Below are 26219 nucleotides of genomic sequence, written 5' to 3' on the forward strand. Positions count from 1 at the left end.
TGCGGCTTATTTACGGCCTGTTCTTCTCCGACACCGACGAAGAGGATTTCGGTGGTTTTAGTACGCAGGAGGAAGACGATGACACAATGATTAAAGACTGACTTTTCATATACCGGTAGGCTGGTTATTTTGATAACGTACAGGCGAGCACTTTGTATTACTTTGCACCGTTGTATTATTTGTACTCTGCACGAATGCTGTTCGCCATGTCAAAGATGTGAAAGTTTGATTGAATGATTGAAAGATTTATTGTTAATAAATGGGACGCTTTGCGTTCCCAAACAGTCATCTCTGTCCCGACAATCCCCTCCGTGGTAGCAGGAACCCCTATATACTACGGTAATTACACATCAAAACCCTGCGGCTTATAGTCGGGTGTGGCTTATATATGGAGCAATCTGTATTTTCCCCTAAATTTAGCTGGTGCGGCTTATAGTCCGGAAATTACGGTATTAGCCCACATGTCATGCTTTGTTGTTACACCGCTAGCTCGACAGTGTATGTAGGTGTTGCTTAGTGATTTACTCGATGGACAGTCATCTGTTTGGTCCAGCTGGCTTGGGAAGTTTTTTCCGGTTTATTTTGGGTAGACACTTCATTTATGTCGGCATAGCTTGGCTCCAAGTTCCACATTTACAGTGTCAAGTCACGCTGACCTGAGTCTCTCTGCTTCCGTCTGCTCCAATGTTTCACCTCCTCTTTGTGCTTGCTTCTATAAGCAGTAGTTCATCTTCTGTATATTCAGCTTCAGAAAAATAAGGTTTTGAATCCTCATTTGTCCAAAAAATAGTTGTCTTTGTTGTCTGTTAGCATGTCGTTTGTTTCCGAAAGTAGGAAGATGGAAGTGCTTCTTGTTAACTGTTTTGTAGTCAATTCCAGTTTTGTGTAGGTCTATGATCTTGTTCCTGAGTTTCTAACTGCAGTCCAATAACAATTACCGCACATTCCCTCTTTGTAAAGTCGATTTGAAGGAACGTTTGGAGGTGTACATCAAGCAGTGGAACGGTCTTGTCAAGCTGTACAGAAATGAGAAGAGAGAGGGTCTTATCCAGGCACGAAGTATCGGCGCCAAAAAGGCCACTAAGGGACAGGTATTATTCATAGTATTCATTAATGAAATCAACTGGTACTTTGTGGGACTCTAATATGCTTGATTTCATTGCTGCAGGTGCTAATCTACCTGGATGCTCATTGTGAGGTTGGAATCAACTGGTATCCTCCGCTGGTTGCTCCTATTTCATTAGACAGGTAAGAAAGCTCATAACGCAGCAAATGTGAAAATGAGCCAAAGATCCACATCTTTCATAATCTTTAAAAAGTTACCATTTTAATGAAGAATTGTTTTTCATGAGTCTTGATGGGTTAAAAGTAGAGATATCCGATAATGGCTTTTTTGCCGATATCCAATATTCCGATATTGTCCAACTCTTAATTACCGATTCCGATATCAACCGATAACGATATATACAGTCGTGGAATTAACACATTATTATGCCTAATTTTGTTGTGATGCCCCGCTGGATGCATTAAACCATGTAACAAGGTTTTTCAAAATAAATCAACTCAAGTTATGGGACAAAAATGCCAACATGGCACTGCCATATTTATTATTGAAGTCACAAAGTGCGTTATTTTTTTTAACATGCCTCAAAACAGCAGCTTGGAATTTGGGACATGCTCTCCCTGAGAGAGCATGAGGAGGTTGAGGTGGGTGGGGTAGGGGGGGGGCGGGGCGGGGTTGAGGTAGGGGCGGGAGGGGGTAGTAAATACATTTTACTTTTTGAAACCGATACCGATAATTTTGAAACCGATACCGATCATTTCCGATGTTACATTTTAAAGCATTTATTGGACTGCTGGGGGGTGGGGGGGGGGGGGGGGGTTGAGGTAGGGTGTGGCCGGGGTTGAGGTAGGGGGGTAGAGGGTTGTAAATACATTTTACTTTTTGAAACCGATAATTTCCGATATTACATTTTAAAGCATTTATCGGCCGATAATATCGGCAGTCCAATATTCCCGGACATCTCTAGTTAAAAGGCTTGCTCAATGTCCATCCTCAGTACACAACCTGTAAACTGTATTTGAATGAGTCGCAGTAAGCTAGGGTTGTCCCGATACCAATATTTCGGTACAGGTACCAAAATGTATTTTGATACTTTTCGATACTTTTCTAAATAAAGGAGCCCAAAAAAATGGCATTATTGTCTTTATTTTAACAAAAAATCTTACGGTACATTAAACATATGTTTCTTATTGCAACTTTGTCCTTAAATAAAATAGTGAACATACGAGACCACTTTTCTTTTAGTCGTAAGTAAGCAAACAAAGGCTCCTAATTTATTTGCTGACATATGCAGTAACATATTGTGTCATTTTCCATTCTATTATTTTGTCAAAATAATGATGAACAAACTGTAAAAATGTGTTATTAATCCACTTGTTCATTTACTGTTAATATCTGGTTATTTTCTGTTTTAACATGTTCTATCTACACTTCTGTTAAAATTTAATAATCACTTATTCTTCTGTTGTGGATGATACCACAAATTTAGGTATCGATCCGATACCAAGCAGTTACAGGATCATACAATGGTCATAATTTAAGTCCTCATGTGTCGAGGTACATATTTCCTGAGTTTATAAACATAATATAGATAAATAAAAAACAAAAAAAAGATTTTGCGATGCCAAAACATTTCGATGTAATCATAGTAGTATCAACTAGATACGCTCCTGTACTTGGTATCATTACAGTGGATGTTAGGTGTAGATCCGCCAATAGCGTTTGTCTACATTGTGACGCTGGTGAGCTACGGTGTGTAGTGAAGCATGTTTAGCTATTCCTCGTCCTGCAGGGATGATACTTGTAAGAAACGTACTTTATTTGTCGCCATGGAGGCGAGGATTAGTGATTTAGAAGTAGCTACAACACTGCTGACTGCGGCTGGACGTTAGCCGCTAACTAGCTAGCCATGTCTTAAAGCACCTCTTCCTGAGGGCGTTTCAGTGTTATAACTTCACCTTTATCGTCAGTTTTTAGGCCAAAATGCGTCCGTTCTCCCTTTTCTGTCTACACACTGTGTCTGCTTGTAAGTACTCCGTGATTGTGCGCTGCCGAACATGCTCCTCTGCTCGTAAAACCAGCAATGTCATGATGTGACGATGACGCGCTGTCATGACCGTTAAAAAAATGGTGGGAACGGGTACTTTTTAGAGGCGGTATAGTACCAAATATGATTCATTAGTATCGCGGTACTTTACTAGTACTGGTATACCGTACAACCCTACAGTAAGCCATGTTTAGCCGCAGGCTGTAATGCCACAGTTCATACAAGTGAGCTCTGCATTGATTATAGCATATAATACTTCCTCAGTATTGTCTTTGCTTCGCAAGAGCCTGACCAAACATATGATGTTATATCATGGATGATGCACACGAAAGAGAGAGAGTATTGTTGATTCACGGTTTGATCTTCTCACAGCACAAAATGGAGCGGTTTGGAGGCGGGATGACACTGAATGATTTAACTGTGGTTGAGAGGTCGAGGGGGCAAGTAGAAGTCCCAGATTACCAGTACTTGTGCAGGACGGACGACACTACTGAACCCAGAACTGAATCAATGCAGCATCTAAGTGTGGAAACTGGTGCAGAATAGTTGCATTATTAGTGACCTACTATTAAACACTTTTGATCTACTAAACTTGATAGCACATGCAAATTTGATCTAGGTTTGTGTGCTGTGGATTGCGTCTTTTCAATGAGCTAAATAGCAAGTGCATAATGCAGATTATTACAAAACTCAAAACCAGTGAAGTTGGCACGTTGTGTAAATCGTAAATAAAAATAGAATACAATGACTTGCATATCCTTTTCAACTTATATTCAATTGAATAGACTGGAAAGACAAGATATTTAATGTTTGAACTGAGAAACTAAATTTTTGTTTGCAAATAATCAAGAACTTAAAATGTAATGGCTGCAACACATTGCAAAAAAGTTGGCACAGGTGCATTTTTACCACTGTGTTACATGGCCTTTCGTTTTAACGACACTCAGTAAACGTTTGGGAACTGAGGAGAATTCTTTCCCATTCTTGCTTGATGTACAGCTTAAGTTGTTCAACAGTCCGGGGTCTCCTTTGTGGTATTTTATGCTTCATAATGCGCCACACATTTTCAATGGGAGACAGGTCTGGACTACAGGCAGGCCAGTCTAGTACCCGCACTCTTTTACAATGAAGCCACGCTGTTGTAACACGTGGCTCGGCATTATCTTGCTGAAATAAGCAGGGGCGTCCATGATAACGTTGCTTGGATGGCAACATATGTTGCTCCAAAACCTGTATGTACCTTTCAGCATTAATGGTGCCTTCACAGATGTGTAAGTTACCCATGCCTTGGGCACTAATACACCCCCATACCATCACAGATAGTGGCTTTTCGAATTTGCGGCTATAACAATCCGGATGGTTCTTTTCCTCTTTGTTCCGGAGGACACGACGTCCACAGTTTCCAAAAACAAATTGAAATGTGGACTCGTCAGACCACAGAACATTTTTCCACTTTGCATCAGTCCATCTTAGATGAGCTCGGGCCCAGCGAAGCCGGCGGCGTTCCTGGGTGTTGTTGATGAATGGCTTTCGCTTTGTATAGTAGAGTTTTAACTTGCACTTACAGATGTAGCGACAAACTGTAGTTACTGACAGTGGTTTTCTGAAGTGTTCCTGAGCTCATGTGGTGATATCCTTTACACACTAATGTCGCTTTTTGATGCAGTACGGCCTGAGGGATCGAAGGTCTGTAATATCATCGCTTACATGCAGTGATTTCTCTGAACCTTCTGATGATATTACGGACCGTAGACGGTGAAATCCCTAAATTCCTTGCAATAGCTCGTTGAGAAATGTTGTTTTTAAACTGTTGGACAATTTGCTGACGCATTTGCTCACAAAGTGGTGACCCTCGCCCCATCCTTGTTTGTGAATGACTGAGCATTTCATGGAAGCTGCTTTTATACCCAATAATGGCACCCACCTGTTCTCAATTAGCCTGTTCACCTGTGGGATGTTCCAAATAAGTGTTTGATGAGCATTCCTCAACTTTCTCATTCTTTTTGCCACTTGTGCCAGCTTTTTTGAAACCTGTTGCATGCATCAAATTCCAAATGAGCTAATATTTGCAAAAAATAACTAAGTTTACTAGTTCAAACGTTAAGTGTCTTAACTTTGCAGTCTATTCAATTGAATATAAGTTGAAAAAGGATTTGCAAATCATTGTATTTTGTTTTTATTTACCATTTACACAACGTGCCAACTTCACTGGTTTTGGGGTTTTGTTGAACGCTCACAATACTGTGAGTAGGAAAAGCAAATGTAGTAATTTAGTGCTGGCAATTTGATGTGTCAAGCCTGAAACTGTTTGCGGCCGCTGTTTGGAAGGTACGTGCCAATGGCACAGTTGTGCACAAATGGCTGCGCAAGAAGGAGGCATAATGACAGACGACAGAGAGGGACAAGCCTCCATATGCGAGGCTTGAAGTTTTAGATATGAAAATAATAGACATATCTTCTATCCTGTAATGCGTTTTATAATTTTGTAACGGCTGAATGACTTACTTAGACAGCAGTTTTGGTGTCGGCTGGTATTTTTTACATGGCATTTTTTTTTCATATAGGAGATATATTAATATATTTGAAAAAGTTCTTGCAACAACGCATTTCCTTGCGTCTGGATTATTCCAGCCCACCTGGACAGTTATTGCTAGTTATTGTTAGACAGCGTCTCCTAGAACGCACCTTCGGCGTGCCAAAAAGTTGGTTCCACTGTCTAAATTGTTCTGAAGAACGCTTTTATATTGTTAAGAAAAGGGTTGGGGCCGATTATAGTTGTGCTTACTGTTCCACAACATACCCAAACAATCCACAGGTTGGACCATGATGCCATGAAAGTAAATGACTGTCTCAATGATGAGATCCAGTAGTACACGTACAATTCTCATTTACATGTAAATAGAGCGCTTTGGCACTTATCAATTTTGCAAGCAGTATTAGTAGATCGCTAATAGTTTGTGCAATGGTGATGTTTGCATGTAATATTTAGCACTTCTTAGGGATCTTAATAGATCAGGCCCCTAATTTAGTCCCATACTACAAACAAACAGGACAACTTTTTAGACTCCTAATGTAGCCACTGTATCAAGTCATTGAACACACAGCAGGAGACAATTTTCATGATCACAAATACAGCTCACATTTTATCCAAACAGGTCTCTACATACTGTGCTGAATTGATAACTAAGCACACAAATATGAAATGGTTTCAGTAGGGATAATAGGGTTTATGGTTTTGGCACAAAGGCATACTATCGATTACACACATGGTGCAGGTGAGGGGACAGAAAGTGTTTATGGCACTTATTCAACTGGCGGCCCGCGAGTTCAGTTCAAATTGGGAGAGACGACATTATTTGCAACAGGTTCTTAAAAACACAAGAGCAATGTCATATAGATGTTCTTTGACTACCTTTTTTGCAGTAGGTCCTTAAAGACATCAGAGCACTCTTGACTTGGACTAAATAAATAGACCAAAATCAAATGTCCACTGAAAGGATGCTGGTTTTCAGGAATATACAAAATAAGACTAATACAAAACCCAAAACCAGTGAAGTTGGCACGTTGTGGAAATGGTAAATAAAAACTGAATACAATGATTTGCAAATCCTTTTCAACTTATATTCAATTCAATAGACTGCAAAGACAAGATATTTAACGTTCAAACTGGTAAAATTTGTTTTTTTTTTGCAAATATTAGCTCATTTGGAGTTTGATGCCTGCAACATGTTTCAAAAAAGCAGGCACAAGTGGCAAAAAAGACTGAGAAAGTTGAGGAATGCTCATCAAACACTTATTTCAAACATACCACAGGTGAACAGGCTAATTGGGAACAGGGGGGTGCCATGACTTTGTATACAAGCAGCTTCCAATGAATGGTGAATGATGCGAAGGTCACCCACCACTTTGTGAACAAATGTGTCAGTAAATTGTCGAACAGGTAAGAACAACATTTCTCAACGAGCTGTTGCAAGGAATTTAGGGATTTCACCATCTACGGTCCGTAACATCATCAAAAGGTTCAGAGAATCTGGAGAAATCGCTGCACGTAACATTGAACGCCCGAGACCTTGGATCCCTCAGGCGGTACTGCATCAAAAAGCGACATCAGTGCGTAAAGGACATCACCACATGGGCTCAGGAACACTTCAGAAAACCACTGTCAGTAACTACAGTTCATTGCTACATCTGTAAGTGCAAGTTAAAACTCTACTATGCAAAGCCAAAGCCATTCATCAACAACACCCAGAAACGCCGCCGGCTTCGCTGGGCCCGAGCTCATCTAAGATGGACTGATGCAAAGTGGAAAAGTGTTCTGTGTTGTTTTTGGAAAGTGTGGCGGTCGTGTCCTCCGGACCAAAGAGGAAAAGAACCATCCGGACTGTTATAGGCGCAAAGTTCAAAAGCCAGCATTTGTGATGGTATGGGGGTGTATTAGTGCCCAAGACATGGGTAACTTACACATCTGTGAAGGCACCATTAATGCTAAAAAGGTACATACAGGTTTTGGAGCAACATATGTTGCCATCCAAGCAACGTCTTTTTCAGCAAGACAATGCCAAGCCACATTCTGCACGTGTTACAACAGCGTGGCTTCATAGTAAAAGAGTGCAGGTACTAGACTGGCCTGCCTGTAGTCCAGACCTGTCTCCCACTAAATATGTGTGGTGCATTATGAAGCCTAAAATACGACAACAAAGACTGTTGAACAACTTAAGCTGTACATCAAGCAAGAATGGGAAAGTATTCCACCTGAAAAGCTTCAAAAATTGGTCTCCTCAGTTCCCAAACAAGTCTTGTTAAAAGGAAAGGCCATGTAACACAGTGGTAAAAATGCCCCTGTGCCAACTTTTTTGCAATGTGTTGCTGCCATTAAATTCTAAGTTAAAAATATCACTTTCATCATCTTGTGTAATACAATCGGAGCCATGCTCGTGTCTGCAGTGATCACTTTGTAAAATGTTAGTTTGAACATTTGATTTGTTTGAGAAACTTTCTGTGACGCATTCAAGTTATATTAGTAGTGTTTGATAACAGAACTAAACGTAAAGAAATGACAATAGATCACATTAGTTTTTTGTTCTTTTGTGGTTGCTATGCCGAAATATAACTACAAAGACCTGGTTGTGCAAATAAACTAACATCATGTTAAGTCCTAGTAATAAATATTCGGATCGTTGGTACAATCCACCGTATTTTTGTTGTCAATTTTCATAACGGAAACTGAAAGCTTAGTTTATGTGCAGGAAAGTGATTTATTCGACATGGATTACCACATAATAGTGTCTTTGGTGATATTTGTTAGCATCAAGTAAATATCCTGAACAGTATTAATAAATTAGATGAATAAATCTCTCGTAGGCTCAACAGCTATACTGAATCTTGATATCGCTAGCAAACATTGCTGAACAACAGGGACATCTATAGCTAAATAATGAGACAAAATATGAACTTCACATCATAAAAATAACTGCAGACATGAATTGTAGATGACAGACTAATATTTGTTGCAGGGACTTAAACTTATATTTTTTCTTATTAGCGTCACAAACACAGCAGCACCGCACTCGTTATGTTAAATACGTTAATACATGATGTGCCTCCAATCTTTTCTTCTTAAATACCGTAAGTGTCAAGTGAAGTGAGGTAGCAGTAGCCTCTTGGTAATGATAAACGGTTTAAAAAAAATGTAAAATATTTTTCTTAAGTGTAAAAATCCACTCCATTCCATTTTAAATATTTGTTCATGATCGCTTTTATATTTGCCTCTAAACCTTTCAAAATAAGCCTAAATCTGCACAGATTTGGGTAAATAAACAGTAGCCAAGAGGGGCTTAGACCAGGGCTATTCAACTGGATCTTGAAGAGGGCCACAGTTTCAACGGCTCAGGGGCTGGACATCGAAATGTGGAGTTTTCGTCAAAAAGTGCCTCTGCAGGTTATATTTCTTTGAGACTGTGTTTACTTAATTGCAAAATAAACACATTGGCTTCCACACTGCACTGTCAATAACTTCATTATATTCTGCCCTTGACTTGTTTCCGCCGTGTGCAGCTAGTTAACAGTATGAAAAAAAAGAAGCGCCAGTTTTTGTTGAGGATTGATGTTTCTTCTTTTAAATTATTTTCCTTCCTTTGTTTTATTTCTTTACACTTCTTCCTTTCATTTAGGTTTGTAAGACTGAAAATATAACCATAGAATAAAAGCATAACAAAAGTAATGTACCGTATTTTCCGCACTATAAGGCGCACCGGATTATAAGGCGCACCTTCAATGAATGGCCTATTTTAAAACTTTGTTCATATATAAGGCGCACCGCATTATAAGGCACATAGAATAGACGCTACAGTAGAGGCTGGGGTTACTTTATGCATCCCGTAGTTGCGAGACCTGTTGTGGCTCAATATTGGTCCATATATAAGACGCACCGGATTATAAGGCGCAATGTCAGCTTTTGAGAAAATTGGAGGTTTTTAGGTGCGCCTTATAGTGCGGAAAATACGGTACATTGTGTATTTTACATAAATAAAATCGGTTTAGTGTTAATATATTCACACAGTAAACTACAAATGTTTACGCATACAGAAATTAAACAACATCCACACACCAAACACGGTATGTGATTCATCACTATTGGCGTTGTCGCCCTCTACTGGTCAAATTTAGCACTACATATATTAAAACGAGGTTTGATCGTTAATCTCAGACAAAAAACATGACCATGAATACAAAAGACATCACAAAGTAAGCAATACAAATAAGTAATACAAAACCAACTAAATATATTTATGCACAAGTTACATCTACTTACAAATGGTTGATGAAGCTTACATGTTAAAGTTAAAAGTTAGTTTCACTAAAGTACACACACTCGGTGTGGTGAAATTACCCTCTGCATTTGACCCATCTCCTTGTTACACCCCTTCGGAGGGGAGGGGAGCAGTGAGCAGCACCGGTGGCCGCGCTCTGGGAATCATTTTGGTAATTTAACCCCCAATTCCAACCCTTGGTGCTGAGTCCCATTTTTATAGTCTTTGGTATGACTCGGTCGGGGTTTGAACTCACGACCTATCGATCTCAGGGCAGACATTCTAACCACTAGGCCACTGAGCAGACTTGTTGAGATTTCTACCATTGTTGCTGCTTGTCTGGATCAATGTGTCCGTCACTTAAAAGGTCCGCCAGAAAACAATGACTCCAGCACTTGCTCGGGATAGAACATTCATACTTTGTTGTCAAGGCCTTGTTAAAAGTCAGATTTTTGCAATTTATTTAGAGTTTTTTCCAGGATTGAATAAGTTTTCTTCTACTCACCCCACCGCTGCTTCACTGGGAGACATATGCTTTGCTGTTGCCCCCTACGGGGTGGCAGGAATACTGTATATATGATCAACCCTAGTTTAAATAGATTCATCAAGCCTATTTGGGTGATGTTTGGCGGGCCAAATTTTTTTATATCATGTTTATAAACTCAGGAAATATGTCCCTGGACACATGAGGACTTTAAATATGACCAATGTATGATCCTGTAACTACTTGGTATCGGAACGATTCCCAAATTTGTGGTCTCATCCAAAACTAATGTAAAGTATCAAACAACAGAAGAATAAGTGATTATTACATTTTAACAGAAGTGTAGAGAGAACATGTTAAAAGAGAAAATAAGAAGATATTAACAGTAAATGAACAAGTAGATTAAAAATTCATTTTCTACCACTTGTCCTAAATAATTTTGACAAAATAATAGAATGATACATGACGCAGTATGTTACTGCATATGTCAGCAGCTAAATTAGGAGCCTTTGTTTGTTTACTTACTACTACAAGACAAGTTGTCTAGTATGTTCACTATTTTATTTAAGGACAAACTTGCAATAAGAAACATATGTTTAATGTACCCTAAGATTTTGTTGTTAAAATAAAGCCAATAATGAATTTTTTTGTGGTCCCCTTTATTTAGAAAAGTACCGAAATACATTTTTGGTGCCGGTACCGGTAACAAAATATTGGTATCGGGACAACACTAATACTGACTAGTCACTTGGTGTCATTTACATCACAAGGCTGTGTTCTAGCACAAGGTAATTAAAGGTATCTATGAAAGAAATAGTCTTTAATTCAAGTAAACAAAACAAAGATCTTAGTTGCGACTTTGTGAATATAAGACCGCAAGGTTAATAGTCGAATCATACCGCTCTGAACCGAATCGTCAACTATTTAAAGACAGCCCTATAGATTTGCACCATATTTTATTGTATTTTCGTACGCAACACCACATGCAATATTTTATCTATTCTGATTAAAAAAGATTCGGATAACTGTATTATTTCCACATGACATGCAAATGAATGTGCTAACTCATTCATTCAATTAGGTCACAACTCGAATATGTACTATTCAAGGATGAAACATTCCGACGCGCTTGTGTCTGTGTTGGTAGGACGGTATGTACAGTACCTCTCATAGACTATATAGATGGTAATGAGTATAGTATGGAGCCCCAACACGGTGGCGATGAAGACGGCCTGGCTAGAGGAGCATGGGACTGGAGTCTGCTCTGGAAGAGAATACCACTAAGCCAGAGAGAGAGGGCGGAAAGACAACACACCACGGAACCCTATAGGTACACGCACTGCACTGCAGACAGCATGTTAACATCCATTCTTGTCTGTTTTTGTCTCCATCTTCCATCCTTCCACTCCCTTTATTTTGACCTTCGATCATTTCTCTGTGTATGCCTGCCACATCCCTTTTGTGTGTCTTGAATGCATGGCTGTTCCTCTGCTCTCACTACACCTGCAAAAGAACGGTGTGCACTGTCCCACTGATTGACTCCATCCATGGTGAGAAGTACACCATTGAACCTCAGGGTGGAGGAGATGAAGACGGCTTTGCTAGAGGAGCCTGGGATTGGAGCATGCTGTGGAAAAGAGTTCCTCTGAACAACAAAGAAAAAAGCCAAAGAAAAACTCGTACTGAGCCATATAGGTACTGAATCATTTTAATACTTAATCATTTTAGAAATTAATATATCATTAAGGCATTTACTCAATCAAACTTTATTTATAAAGCCCTTTTCTGACAAAAGAAATGCAACGCAAAGTGCTTTACAAAGTTAAAAACAATACCCTGGTGACAAAGATCCCCCATTATCACATACACACGCACGGACACAGGTAACAAACACAAACAGACACACACACACTTATGCAACTATATGAACAAATGAATGATTGCATGGCTGAGTACAGAAGAGACATGTGAGTAAACACTATCACAGGAGCCATCTGCACTAGGGGGTCATCAGACCATGGCCACCAGGACGCTGACACAAAGCGCCTCCACAGTCCCTCTGAGGAATGTTGGAAAGTAAAACTAATAAAACATGTAAAATAGTAAGAACTATGAGTAGAGATAAAGGATAAAATACAAGTAAGACATATGAAGATAAAAACAAATACATAATAATAATAATAAATACAAATAAAATGAATACACAGTAAATCTATAATAAATAAATAGAACTAAAAAAAATATTGCATAACTAATAAGATAAAAAGTAAAATACGAATTACTTCAATAAAATTAATATTTGGTAAAAGCCAAATCAAAAAGGTGGGTCTTAAACCTGCTCTTAAAAACATGAACGTTCTCCGCTGCCCTGAAGTCTTCCAGCAAGCTGTTCCATAGACGGGGGCCATAATGGTGGAAAGATGCCATCCCGTGACTTTGTGTCCTGACTTTTGGAATAATTAGGATATGAGTGCCAGAGGATCTCAGGGCCCAGGAAGGTTTGTAGGGTAAAAGCAATTCTGAAAGATAAGAAGGCCCGATACCATAAAAACATTAATAAATCATAAGAAGAACCTTAAAATCTATCCTGAAACACACAGGGAGCCAATGCAGAGATTTTAAAACTGGTGTAATGTGAGCCCGCCTTCTGGTCTTCGTCAGGACACGTGCCGCTGAATTTTGGAGTAATTACAAAGGTGCAATAACTTTTTTTAGGAAGACCAGAAAAGCAGGGCGTTACAATAATCTTTACGACTTTTAATAAAATCATGCATTAGCGACTGTTTTGCCCTGAGAGAGAATTGGGCGAACTCTGGCTATATTCTTAAGATGATAAAAACCTATTTTTGTTATATATTTTTTTATACGCGGTATACAACTAAGGTCAGAGTCGAAAAAGTGGATGGAGTTAAAGACATTGATTGTAGTTTTGATATGTGTTTGTCACTCGACTACTCAATTACTACTACTCAAAACTCTCCAAAATTAAATATCGTCATTGTCTATGACAAATTTGACATAGTTTAGAAATATGTTGCGAGACTTTATAGACTTAGACAAACTTTAATGATCCACAAGGGAAATTGTTCAACACAGTAGCTCAGTTACAATGATGGAAAGTGTAAGGATGGAAAGGACAATGCAGGTATAAATAGACTAAATATAGCGATATAAAATATAACATAACATATATACGAATATATACATAATATTGTTGTTGATGTTATCAGTTGTGTTAAACCAAGCATGTTAAGAATTGTTTGTCAATTCTCCTGAGCTCAAACACAGCATGTATCCTGGAGCATGTATGAGCTAGCATGTTCCTTTTCACTCCATCGCCATATACACTGGCTTGTGCAAGTTTAACACTTTTTAGTGTCTATTATAAAGTGTTTTGTCAGCCTCAATCTTATTAGAAAAAAGTATTCACTTGTATACACTTTTTCCACATTTTGTTGTGTTAAGTCGTTCTAAAAAAATGGACTCAATTCATTTTATTCCTAAAAATCTGCAAATACAAGAAATGTTGGCAAATGTATTGAAGATAATCATGAACATAAGTATTCACAACTTTTGCGATGGCACTCAAAGCTGGTTTCAGGTCCATCATGTTTCCACTGATCATCGTGGAGATATTTTTACATCTTTTCTGGAGTAAAAAGATTTACCTGTGGTAAATTCAGTTAATTGGGAATTATTTGGAAAGACCCGCACCTGTCTATATAAGGTTCCACAGTGGACAATGCATGTCTGAGCTAAAATAACAAACACAAAGTCAAAGGAATTGTCTCTAGGCACAAATCTGGGGAGGGGTTCAGAGACATGTCTGCTGCTTTGAAGGTTTCAATGAGCACAGTGGTCTCCATCTTCCTTAAATAAAATAAGTTTTAAACCACAAGGGACACTTGGAACAGAACGGCTGTCAAACTAAACAATCAGAGAAGAAAGGCCTTAGGAAAACGTGACAGAGCTCCAGTGTTTCTCTGTGGAGGGAGGAGAACCTTTCAGAAAGGACAACCGACTCTGCAACAATCCACCAATCAGGCCTGTGTGTTATAGTGGCGCATGGTAGCCTGCCTGGCCGCTGAAAGACAGACCATGAGAAGCAAAATGTTCTTGTCTGATGGGACAAAGATTGAACTCTTCGGTGTGAATTGACAGGCGTCATAATTGGAAACCAGGCCCTGCTTGTCACCAGGCCAATACCATCCCTACAGTGAAGCATGGAGGTGGCAGCCTCATGCTGTGGGAGACTAGTCAGGATAAAAGAACAATTAGATGCATCAATGTAGAATTACAGTCGTGGTCAAAAGTTTACATACACTTGTAAATAACATAATGTCATGGCTATTTTGAGTTTCCAATAATTTCTACAACTCTTATTCTTTTGTGATAGAGTGATTGGAGCACATACTTGTTGGTCACAAAAAACATTCATGAAGTTTGGTTCTTTTATGAATTTATTATGGGTCTACTCAATCAATGTTTACTTATATAGCCCTAAATCACAAGTGTCTCAAAGGTCGGAGCATAATACTACCACCACCATGCTTGACGGTAGGGATGGTGTTCCTGGGATTAATGGCCTCACCTTTTCTCCTCCAAATATATTGCTGGGTATTGTGGCCAAACGGCTCAATTTTTGTTTCATCTGACATCACATGGACAAAGATAAGACCTTCTGGAGAAAAGTTCTGTGGTCAGATGAAACAAAAATGTAGCTGTTTGGCCACAGTACCCAGCAATATGTTTGGAGGAGAAAAGGTGAGGCCTTTAATCCCAGGAACACCATGCCTACCGTCAAGCATGGTGGTGGTAGTATTATGGGCCTATTTTGCTGCCAATGAAACTGGTGCTTTACAGAGAGTAAATGGGACAATGCAAAATAAGGATTACCTCCAATTCTTCAGGACAACCTAAAATCATCAGCCCCGAGTTTGAGTCTTGGACGCAGTTGGGTGTTCCAACAGGACAATGACCCCAAACACACGTCAAAAGTGGTAAAGGAATGGCAAAATCAGGCTAGAATTAAGGTTTTAGAATGTTCTTCCCAAAGTCCTGACTTAATCGTGTGGACAATGCTGAAGAAACAAGTCCATGTTAAAAAAAAACTCAAATTTAGCTGAACTGCACCAATTTTGTCAAGAGAATTCAACCAGAAGCTTGTGGATGGCTACCAAAAGCGCCTTATTGCAGTGAAACTTGCCAAGGGACATGTAAGCAAATATTAACATTGCTGTATGTATACTTTTGACCCAGAAGATTTGGTCACATTTTCAGTAGACCCATAATAAATTCATAAAAGAACCAAACTTCATGAATGTTTTTTGTGACCAACAAGTATGTGCTCCAATCACTCTATCACAAAAAAATAACAGTTGTAGAAATTATTGGAAACTCAAGACACCTATGACATTATGTTCTTTACAAGTGTATGTCAACTTTTGATCGCGACTGTATATTATTGACCCGATGCAGCTTGACCGGTGCTGACAGGAATGGTCAAAGCTGTCCACAAATAGGTGTGCACAGCTCGTGGCATCGTATTTATAAAGACTTAAGGCTTTACTTGCTGCCAACGTTGTATCAACACAGGCTGTGAATACTTATGTACACGCGATGTCTTTGTTTTTGTTAGTTTTTTTAATACATCTGGAAACATTATCTAATATTGTTATTTTATGGGGTGTTGGGTTTAGACTTTTGAAGAAAAAAAATATGCATTCCATTTTGGAATAAGGGTGTAAATTTACAGCATGTGGAAAAAAATCAACTCTGGAAACTTTCCATAGGCCCTTTGTGTCTGCTGCAAAACATGACATGGTGGCTAATGACAGGCATTTATGGATTTTGCTCTTAAACACACATAAATAAACACTCAAGATGTGTGAAGTGTAGACGTTCAACTTTTGTGTAAGACATTTCACAAAAAGTAGTGTTTATTTTAAGATTTTTTGTATTTAACATTTAGAAAATATTTGTGTGCCCGAACCTGAACAGTCCAGTTAAGATCTGTTCAATTCCCTGAGAGTGTATTAAATAAAACAACTCGCAAGGGCTAAATCCATAAGTGGGGACTGGAGAAAGCCTGCCACAATTTGGTTTCACCGTAATGGAATTAGGGAACACGCTACCACCACATTCACTTCCCATTCATACTACATTGTCAGTCATTTGTACATGTATTGTTTGTTGTTGAACTATTTCTGTGCATCTGAAAAGAAACCAACAGAATGTGTCTCCCAAAGGAGTGTAAAATGTTGGCTGGGGTTAAGAATAATACTGATGAGAATGTGCCTGTCCATGCGTAGGTCTCCCGCAATGGCAGGGGGTCTCTTTGCGATTGAGCGAGACTTCTTCTTTGAGCTTGGCCTGTATGATCCTGGATTGCAGATATGGGGAGGAGAAAATTTCGAAATCTCATTTAAGGTAAGATGGTGTGACTGGAGGAGTTTGCTATGTAGGTCATATCATCAAATATTATTGTCATTGTAGATTTGGCAGTGTGGTGGCAAACTGCTCTTTGTTCCGTGCTCTCGTGTTGGTCACATATACAGACTTCACGGATGGCAAGGAAACCCCCCACCTGCACATGTTGGTTCCTCACCTACGCTGAAGGTAATGGAGCACACACTTTCAGAAGACTTGTATTGTGGCCAACATTCTTAAGGTGGCTGCCAGAATGAATGTTATTTTTTCATTAATTTATTCATTTCAAACAAAACAAAAAATTGTATAATTATTGTTTATACAAACCCCAAAACCAGTGAAGTTGGCACGTTGTGTAAATGGTAAATAAAAACAGAATACAATGATTTGCGAATCCTTTTCAACCTATATTCAATTGAAAAGACTGCAAAGACAAGATATTTATTTTTCTTTGTTATTTTTTGCAAATATTAGCTCATTTGGAATTTGATGCCTGCAACATGTTTCAAAAAAGCTGGCACAAGTGGCAAAAAAACTGAGAAAGTTGAGTCATGGTCATAAAACACTTATTTGGAACATCCCACAGGTGAACAGGCTCATTGGGAACAGGTGGGTGCCATGATTGGGTATAAAAGCAGCTTCCATGAAATGCTCAGTCATTCACAAACAAGGATGGGGTGACACACGCGTGAGCATATTGTCCAACAGTTTAAGAACAACCTTTCTCTACCAGCTGTTGCAAGGAATTTAGCGATTTCACCATTTAAGGTCTGTAACATCATCAAAATGTTCAGAGAATCAGGAGAAATCATTGCACGTGAGCAATGATATTACAGACCTTCAATCCCTCAGACGGTACTGCATCAAAAAGCGACATCAGTGTGTAAAGGATATCACCACATGGGCTTAAAAACACTTCAGAAAACCGCTGTCAGTAACTACAGTTTGTGGCTACATCTGTAAGTGCGAGTTAAAACTCTACTATGCAAAGCGAAAGCCATTTATCAACAACACCCAGACACGCCGCCGGCTTCGCTGGGTCCGAGCTCATCTAAGATGGACTGATGCAAAGTGGAAAAGTGTTCTGTGGTCTGAAGAGTCCACATTTCAAATTGTTTTTGGAAACTGTGGACATCGTGTCCTTTGGAACAAAGACGAAAAGAACCATTTGGACTTTTATAGGCGCAAAGTTCAAAAGCCAGCATCTGTGATGGTATGGGGGTGTATTAGTGCCCAAGGCATGGGTAACTTACTTATCTGTGAAGGCACCATTAATGCTGAAAGGTACATACAGGTTTTGGAGCAACATGTTGCCATCCAAGCAATGTTATCATGGACGCCCCTGCTTTTTTCAGCAAGACAATGCCAAGCCACGTGTTACAACAGCGTGGCTTCATAGTAAAAGAGTGCAGGTACTAGACTGGCCTGCCTGTAGTCCAGGCCTGTCTCCTATTGAAAATGTGTAGAGCATTATGAAGCCTAAAATGCCACAACGGAGACCCCGGACTGTTGAACAACTTAAGCTGTACATCAAGCAAGAATGGGAAAGAATTCCACCAGAAAAGCTTAAAAAATTGCTCTTTTCAGTTTCCAAACATTTACTGGGTGTTGTTAAAAGGAAAGGCCATGTAACACAGTGGTAAAAATGCCCCTGTGCTAACTTTTTTGCAATGTTTTGCTGCCATTAAATTCTAAGTTAATGATTATTTGCAAAAAAAAATAGGGTTCTGAGTTCAAACATTAAATATCTTGTCTTTGCAGTCTATTCAATTGAATAGGAATTGAAAAGGATTTGCAAATCATTGTACTCTGTTTTTATTTACGATCTACACAACGTGCCAACTTCGCTGGTTTTGGGTTTTGTAAATACAATGATATAAAAAAAATTGCATCTCCAGTACAATATTATCATTTTAAAAAAGCAATACTGATATGAAAAGTAAATTTAAAAAAGAACGAAACATTGTGTGCGTCCGAAAAGGAGCAGGAAGAAGCAAAATATTTTAATGTCCTGTCCCATCACTCAGATATAATAATAATAATAATAATAATAATATTTCTTCATCAAAAATATTAGACAATGCACAGATGACATAATAATATTTGGTATACTATTATAGGATGCATACCATATATAATCACATCCAGGAGTACTCACAATTATAAACCCACTCATCATTTCATCAAATGTTGTTTATATAAATTAAGACATTTAGTTTTTCTGCTCCTTGTACCTATCTAAAACTTTTTTTTGAAAATTGAATTATGTTTTGCTTTGTTTGATATCCTCATCCAATCGAATCCACAGTCATCCTACAAACTGATAGGCACATACATTTAAGAGTTGTGGCAACAAAAGGCTGCTTTAAATTAAATTTGCTCCTCAAATTATATTTTCCATCTCTTTCTTTGAACATTTTTTTTTTAATTTCACCAGATCCATACATTTATTTTATTTGTGACTTTATAAAGAATACACTGTTTGTGTCTTATTCTTAGTGTTGTATGTAATGTACAAACATTTTGTAAGGTGCTTTTTTATCATGTCCCTAAACTTCCAGATCAAATGCAGATACTTTTTCTTATGCCTTCTGATCTCTCTCTCGCAATAAAAGTTCACCTCCAGGCAGCTACAACCCTAAACTAACACCCTCCCCGGATTGCTAATAATCAAATGTAAACAATCAAATGCAGATACTTTTTCTTTTTCTTATGCCTTCTGATCTCTCTCTCTCTCTCTCTCTCTCTCTCTCTCTCTATGTCCACTACTTGATGTCCATACCCCCCCCCTCCACACCCCTGATTGTAAATAATTCATTGTGATTATCTTGTGTGATGACTGTATTATGATGATAGTATATATGATAGTATATATCTGTATCATGAATCAATTTAAGTGGACCCCGACTTAAACAAGTTGAAAAACTTATTCGGGTGTTACCATTTAGTGGTCAATTGTGCGGAATATGTACTTCACTGTGAAACCTACTAATAAAAGTCTCAATCAATCAATCAATCAATCAATTCCACACAGTAGTTAAAATATGACAATAATCGAGTACAATAAAGAGCATGCAATGCTTTAAAGTTCAGGATGTGTATTGCTTTACCTAAAATTCCAAGGTGTTCTCCAGTTGTCAGTGTTTCTAAAATATATATTTAGGCCATGTCCACACTAGGGATGTAACAATATGAAAATTGCATACGCGGTAGTGTTGAATGTGGTCAAAAAGTACTTATACACACACTAAAAAAATTTTTGCCAAGTTATTTTTTTTGAATAAATACTGTACACTCTTCGGAAACCCATTTTTTTGCGTCTATGTTGTGTTTTAGTCTTAGTATTTTATCTGTTTCAGTGTTTTAGTTTTTAAATATTGGTTTTGTACTGTAGCACATTAAGATGTATTTAAATGAAAAGTGCATAACATATAAGATCTATTATTTGTATTTATTATTTCTGGCAGGTGTTGTGTCGTTCTACTCTGTCTCGAATTCCTTGATCATTCACGCTAAAAGAGCACAGCTTGTAGGTTCAATGTGCACAATTGAATAGCTTAGTTGCATGTCTTTTCTGAATGGGGAAAGACTTCAATGTCTCTTGTTTTCAAGGAGCTTTATTTGTGTCATACTCATACCCGTACACATTTGCACATGTACGGCACACAATTAGGACTCAGGTTGTTTTCTGTAAAACTGTAATCATGCTCAATAAAATCTGTTTTGTGTTAATATTTTAGGGAACTGGGACATATTCATTTGATTTACTTTATTTCTTGTGGGGGAAAATTGCTTCCATTTTTGTAGGAGTCAGTCTTCATCTGACTTTTTGGAACGGATTACTAACAAAAACCAAGATAAAACTGTATTTTCGGGGAAAAAAATAGAGTTTTAAAAAGATATATGTCCAAGTTCACTAATTGTAATTTTCATTTTGTCCATTCAGAAGCCTAAAAAATAAATTACAGCTGCCTTGTTTTTTTATTTTTATTAAAGTAGTCTAATAATCCATAAAGTTGCTCAAATGTAAGATAGCATTTGCTGACAGGTCTTTAGTCGCCGCGTTTACGTGGCATCAAAACACACACACACTCTACTGCACACCCACCTGATATGCTAATTGACTGTATTGATCTATATTGTGGAACAGGGGTTAGTGCGTGTGCCTCACAATACGAAGGTCCGGGGTTTGATCCCCGAGCTCGGGGTCTTTTTGTGTGGAGTTTGCATGTTCTCCCCGTGACTGCGTGGCTTCCCTCCGGGTACTCCGGCTTCCTCCCACCTCCAAAGACATGCACCTGGGGATAGGTTGATTGGCAACACTAAATTGGCCCTAGTGTGTGAATGTTGTCTGTCTATCTGTGTTGGCCCTGTGATGAGATGGCGACTTGTCCAGGGTGTACACCGCCTTCCGCCCTAATGCAGCTGAGATAGGCTCCAGCACCCCCCGCGACTCCAAAAGGGACAAGCGGTAGAAAATGGATGGATGGATGGAGCTGAAATTGATAGTTGACACACAATTGAGGCTACATTAGTTAATTTTATGTGCAAGTGTTGTGTGTCAATTAAGAAAAATTAAGTTAATAAAATGATGTTACTTGCACACCTGTTGCAGGTGTCTGATGGGTCTGAGCATTTTAGCGTAAATAGCATTATAAGCAAATTATTTCAGGGTGTTACATATATATTTTCTAGTCTAGATATGTTAACCCCATCTTTTAAAGTCAAAAATGTAATTAAGGTTTACATTTGATTTACAAAGCTGGTTTCAGCCAAATTCATGCAATAGTTTGTTTTTAGTGCATGTAAACAAACCAAATGTGTGTGTATGACGGCGGCGACATTGGGTTTGGGATGAGCTAGCAGCCCTTTTAGGAGTCTTGTGCATAAGGGGGCCAAAATTGGATGCTATGACCCTGCTTGATAGTACAGAGTTGCAGTAAACATCCCAAGTCTTGTTCTTTAAATTATTCCTGTTTTCATCAATTTGCTTGAACCAAATATTAATTGTGTACGCATGTGTGCAGAATTATGTTCGTGTGGTGGAGGTATGGTGGGATGAATACAGGGACTACTTCTACGCCAGCCGCCCTGAAACACTAACCCTAGCCTATGGAGACATCAGCCAGCTGAAACGCTTCAGGTATTAAAGCTATCATAACACACATAACTTAACAAAAATACTTCATTGTTTCTTGGAGTACTTACTGTATCTACATATGTCTCAATTTAATGACGTGTTAGCAGTCATAAGAATAAAGGCTTTAATATGTGTTTTAGTAAAGAGAAACCTACCGTATTTTCTGGACTACATAGCACATCGGTATATTGAACTATAAGCCACAGATGTATACGTTACAAAATGAGTTGTTTACACAGAAAAATTCTGTAAATGTTTATTTACGTACCTTAATTGTTTCAAAACGGTGCCTGGAACACGGCAGTAAAACGGATCATCGGCATGAACACACTTGCTGCGGAAAAGGACAGACACTGCAGCACCTGCAGTGAGTGAACTAGTCCAAAAGATGGCGACATAGCACAAACATTAAAACACCTTTTCAGTGTATTTGCTTTGTTTTTCATTCTTTTTAACTACTTGTATTATGGCCGCCTGCGAAGAAAAATCCATAAATTAGCCGCACCGTTTTATAAGTGTAGGAAAAAATTAGCAGCCTAACAGTCCAGAATTTACGGTTATTAAGTACTTTTTCATGCATTATAACCTTGTTCAACGTTGTGCCAACAAGAGATGGCCGGAGAGACACTACAGCTTTGCTCCGAGGAAGATGTGTTTCAGTTTTGCTAGCAACAGCTACCAATCGCTTGTATTCCAACACGTGACTTCTTCCCGGAAGTGAAAACCAGCGGTAGTCAACCAAGCTAAGGAGGCTGTTGTACAGGAAGCAGCGCGCAAACTATACTACTTCATATTGCGCCACACATTTTCAATGGGAGACAGGTCTGGACTACAGGAAGGCCAGTCTAGTACCCGCACTCTTTTACTATGAAGCCATGCTGTTGTAACACGTGGCTTGGCATTGTCTTGCTGAAATAAGCAGGGGCGTCCATGATAACATTGTTTGGATGGCAACATGTTGATCCAAAACCTGTATGTAACTTTCAGCATTAATGGTGCCTTCACAGATAAGTAAGTTACCCATGCCTTGGGCACTAATACACCCCCATACCATCACAGATGCTGGCTTTTGAACTTTGCGCCGATAAAAGTCCAAATGGTTCTTTTCCTCTTTGTTCCAAAGGACACGACGTCCACAGTTTCCAAAAACAATTTGAAATGTGGACTCGTCAGACCACAGAACACTTTTACACTTTGCATCAGTCCATCTTAGATGAGCTTGGGCCCAGCGAAGCCGGCGGCGTTTCTGGGTGTTGTTGATAAATGGCTTTCGCTTTGCATAGTAGAGTTTTAACTTGCCCTTACAGATGTAGCAACCAACTGTAGTTACTGACAGTGGTTTTCTGAAGTGTTCCTGAGCCCATGTGGTGATATCCTTTACACACTGATGTCGGTTTTTGATGCAGTACCGCCTGAGGGATCGAAGGTCCATAATATCATCGCTTACGTGCAGTGATTTATCCAGATTCTCTGAACCATTTGATATTACGGACCGTAGATGGTGAAATCCCTAAATTCCTTGCGATAGCTGGTTGAGAAATGTTGTTCTTAAACAATTTGCTCTCGCATTTGTTCACAAAGTGGTGACCCTCACCCCATCCTTGTTTGTGAATATCATGGAAGCTGCTTTTGTACCCAATCATGGCACCCACCTGTTCCCAATTAGCCTGTTCACCTGTGGGATGTTCCAAATAAGTGTTTGATGAGCATTCTTCAACTTTCTCTGTCTTTTTTTCCACTTGTGCCAGCTTTTTTGAATCATGTTGCAGGCATCAAATTCCAAATGAGCTAATATTTTCAAAAAAATAACAAAGTTTTCCAGTTCCAACGTTAAGTATCTTGTCTTTGCAGTCTATTCAATTGAATATAAGTTGAAAAATATTTGCAAATCATTTTATTCTGTTTTTATTTACCATTTACACAACGTGCCAACTTCACTGGTTTTGGGTTTTGTAGCTTCAATATGTTTTTTCATTCTACTAGTACATAAAGAATGCTATTTAACACAGTAAGTTTGCTAATGAATACATATTAACATATGTATTACCAACTACATCATTACAACACTTAACAGACCATCTTGTATTCTTAGGGAAGAACATCGATGCAAGAGCTTCAAATGGTTCATGGAGGAAATAGCTTACGACATCCCACAACACTATCCCATGCCTCCAAAAAATGTGGAATGGGGAGAGGTATGCACGTGTAGATAACACACAAATCTGCTAAGTGATCATGATGTGTAATCCGTGTGTTTGTGTGAAGATTCGGGGCTTTGAGTCGAGCTACTGTATTGACAGTATGGGACACACAAATGGAGGCAATGTGGAAACAGGACCATGTCACAGAATGGGTGGCAATCAGGTAAAGACTATTGTGTTTTTCTTACTAAGCCCATAACTTCAACATTTGCTATTGGACAAAACCTCACACTCTTGAGATGCATTCATATTAAAAGCAACAAGAGACAAATTACCAGGAGTGTCTTTTACCACCCTTAATTCAGCCGTGTCTAAATTTGTTGACCAAGGGCCACATACAAACAAAAATATAGAATATTCTTCACATTTATGTTTGCAAAACACACTAAAACTAATGCAGTGTCGGTCAATATATGCTAATCAGTCAAATATAATTGATGACATACAAAATAGAGTGCAAGACTATATTTTTATCCAATTGTAATTTTTCACACTGAGCAGGATGACATGGTTAATTTCTAAAACGCATATTTGGGATTAAAACGATCTCCATCCAGACAAGTGTAGTTTCAAAACTGTCCATCTCTACACAAAAACACATACATGCGTCATGTACATTTTATCCAATCACCCTGGAAGAGTAGCCACAGCTGACTTGGTGGCATTACACCTCTGTTATTGTAATATTTATTTTGATATACTAGACTAGGGTACGGCAACCCGCGGCTCTTTGACCACTCTGATGCGGCTCAACTGCATACTTGCCGACCCTCCCGATTTACCCGGGAGACTTCCGGATTTCAGTGCGTCTCCCTGTAATCTCCTGTGGCAATTATTCTCCGATTTTCACCCGTCAACTATAATAAGGGGATACTGAGATGATCATTTAGCGCCCTCTACAGCCAGCAGTATCAACGTGCCAGTTCAGGTACATGTTGTATGCAGCTTCTGCTTGCACACGTATGTGACAGCAAGGCATACTTGTTCCACAGCCATACAGGTTACACTGACGGTGGCGATATACAGTAAACAACTTTAACACTCTTACTAATATGCGCCACACTGTGAACCCACACCAAACAAGAATGACAAACACATTTCGGGAAAACATCCGCACTGTAACACAATATAAACACAACAGAACAAATACCCAGAATCCCATGCATCCCTAACTCTTCCGGGCTACATTATACACCCCCGCTACCACCAAACCCCGCCCACCTCAACCGACGCACGGAGGGGGGGGGGGGGGGTTGATGTGTGGGAGGCCTTTGTGCATTCATGCACAACGTTAAAAGTTTGGTGGACAAAATGAGACAGAAAAAGAAGTGGCATAAAACACGTCCTAGAAAGTTGGAGAAAGTTATACATGTAAACAAACTACGGTGAGTTCAAGGACCGCCAAAATTCGTACGACAAAACGGTGCTCGCCAAATACTCGAATCAGTGAAGCATGTTTAATATAAACAGTGTGCTTTATAACAATTAGGGAGGTTTGTGTCATGTTTGTCCTCCTACAGAAACCATATTAAAACAAAAAATATATTTTTTTCCCCTCATCTTTTTCAATTTTTCATACATTTTTGAAAAAGCTCCAGAGAGCCACTAGGGCGGCACTTTCGCACCCCCTGTGCTAGAACAAGATAATATGTATAACATTTTAAATTAATATTTTTTAAGTTTTATTGCCCTACAGTATATAAATACAAGCAGACTGCTAAAGAACCAACGGAACTCCACTTATTGGAGATGTTCTTAAAAATCCCAAAAGTTATTGTACAGTGGGAACAAGACCATTTAATTTCAATGATATCTGACCTTGCGCAAGTCAGGTAGTTGTACTTGCGTTGCCAGGTGTATAATATGCACATGTGTATAATGCGTTTGTGTGTGTTTTCAGTTGTTTCGTATCAACGAGGCCAACCAACTGATGCAGTATGACCAGTGTCTGACCCAAGGAAGTGACAACTCGGCTGTCATCATCACACATTGTGACCAGAAGCAGTTCTGTGAGTGGAAGTACTTCAAGGTAAAAACACAAACACG

General features: G+C 38.9%; 1 protein-coding gene across 3 annotated transcripts in view; it reads left to right on the forward strand.

Annotated features, from left to right (window-relative positions):
* galnt7 (UDP-N-acetyl-alpha-D-galactosamine: polypeptide N-acetylgalactosaminyltransferase 7) overlaps nucleotides 1-26219 on the forward strand; it is a 51026-nt gene that overhangs the window by 16392 nt on the left and 8415 nt on the right. Inside the window, exons 5-14 of one of the 3 annotated variants that reach the window (XM_062033010.1) lie at nucleotides 961-1091; nucleotides 1169-1248; nucleotides 11551-11733; nucleotides 11916-12098; nucleotides 16715-16832; nucleotides 16899-17021; nucleotides 21860-21975; nucleotides 24065-24167; nucleotides 24238-24336; nucleotides 26074-26202. In XM_062033010.1, coding sequence (XP_061888994.1) covers nucleotides 961-1091; nucleotides 1169-1248; nucleotides 11551-11733; nucleotides 11916-12098; nucleotides 16715-16832; nucleotides 16899-17021; nucleotides 21860-21975; nucleotides 24065-24167; nucleotides 24238-24336; nucleotides 26074-26202 — 1265 coding nt within the window. The remainder of the gene's footprint in view (nucleotides 1-960; nucleotides 1092-1168; nucleotides 1249-11550; nucleotides 11734-11915; nucleotides 12099-16714; nucleotides 16833-16898; nucleotides 17022-21859; nucleotides 21976-24064; nucleotides 24168-24237; nucleotides 24337-26073; nucleotides 26203-26219) is intronic. The other 2 variants (XM_062033009.1, XM_062033008.1) reach the window with 2 other exon arrangements.

This window comes from Entelurus aequoreus, linkage group LG22, assembly GCF_033978785.1.
Source record: "Entelurus aequoreus isolate RoL-2023_Sb linkage group LG22, RoL_Eaeq_v1.1, whole genome shotgun sequence".
NCBI lineage: Eukaryota > Metazoa > Chordata > Actinopteri > Syngnathiformes > Syngnathidae > Entelurus > Entelurus aequoreus.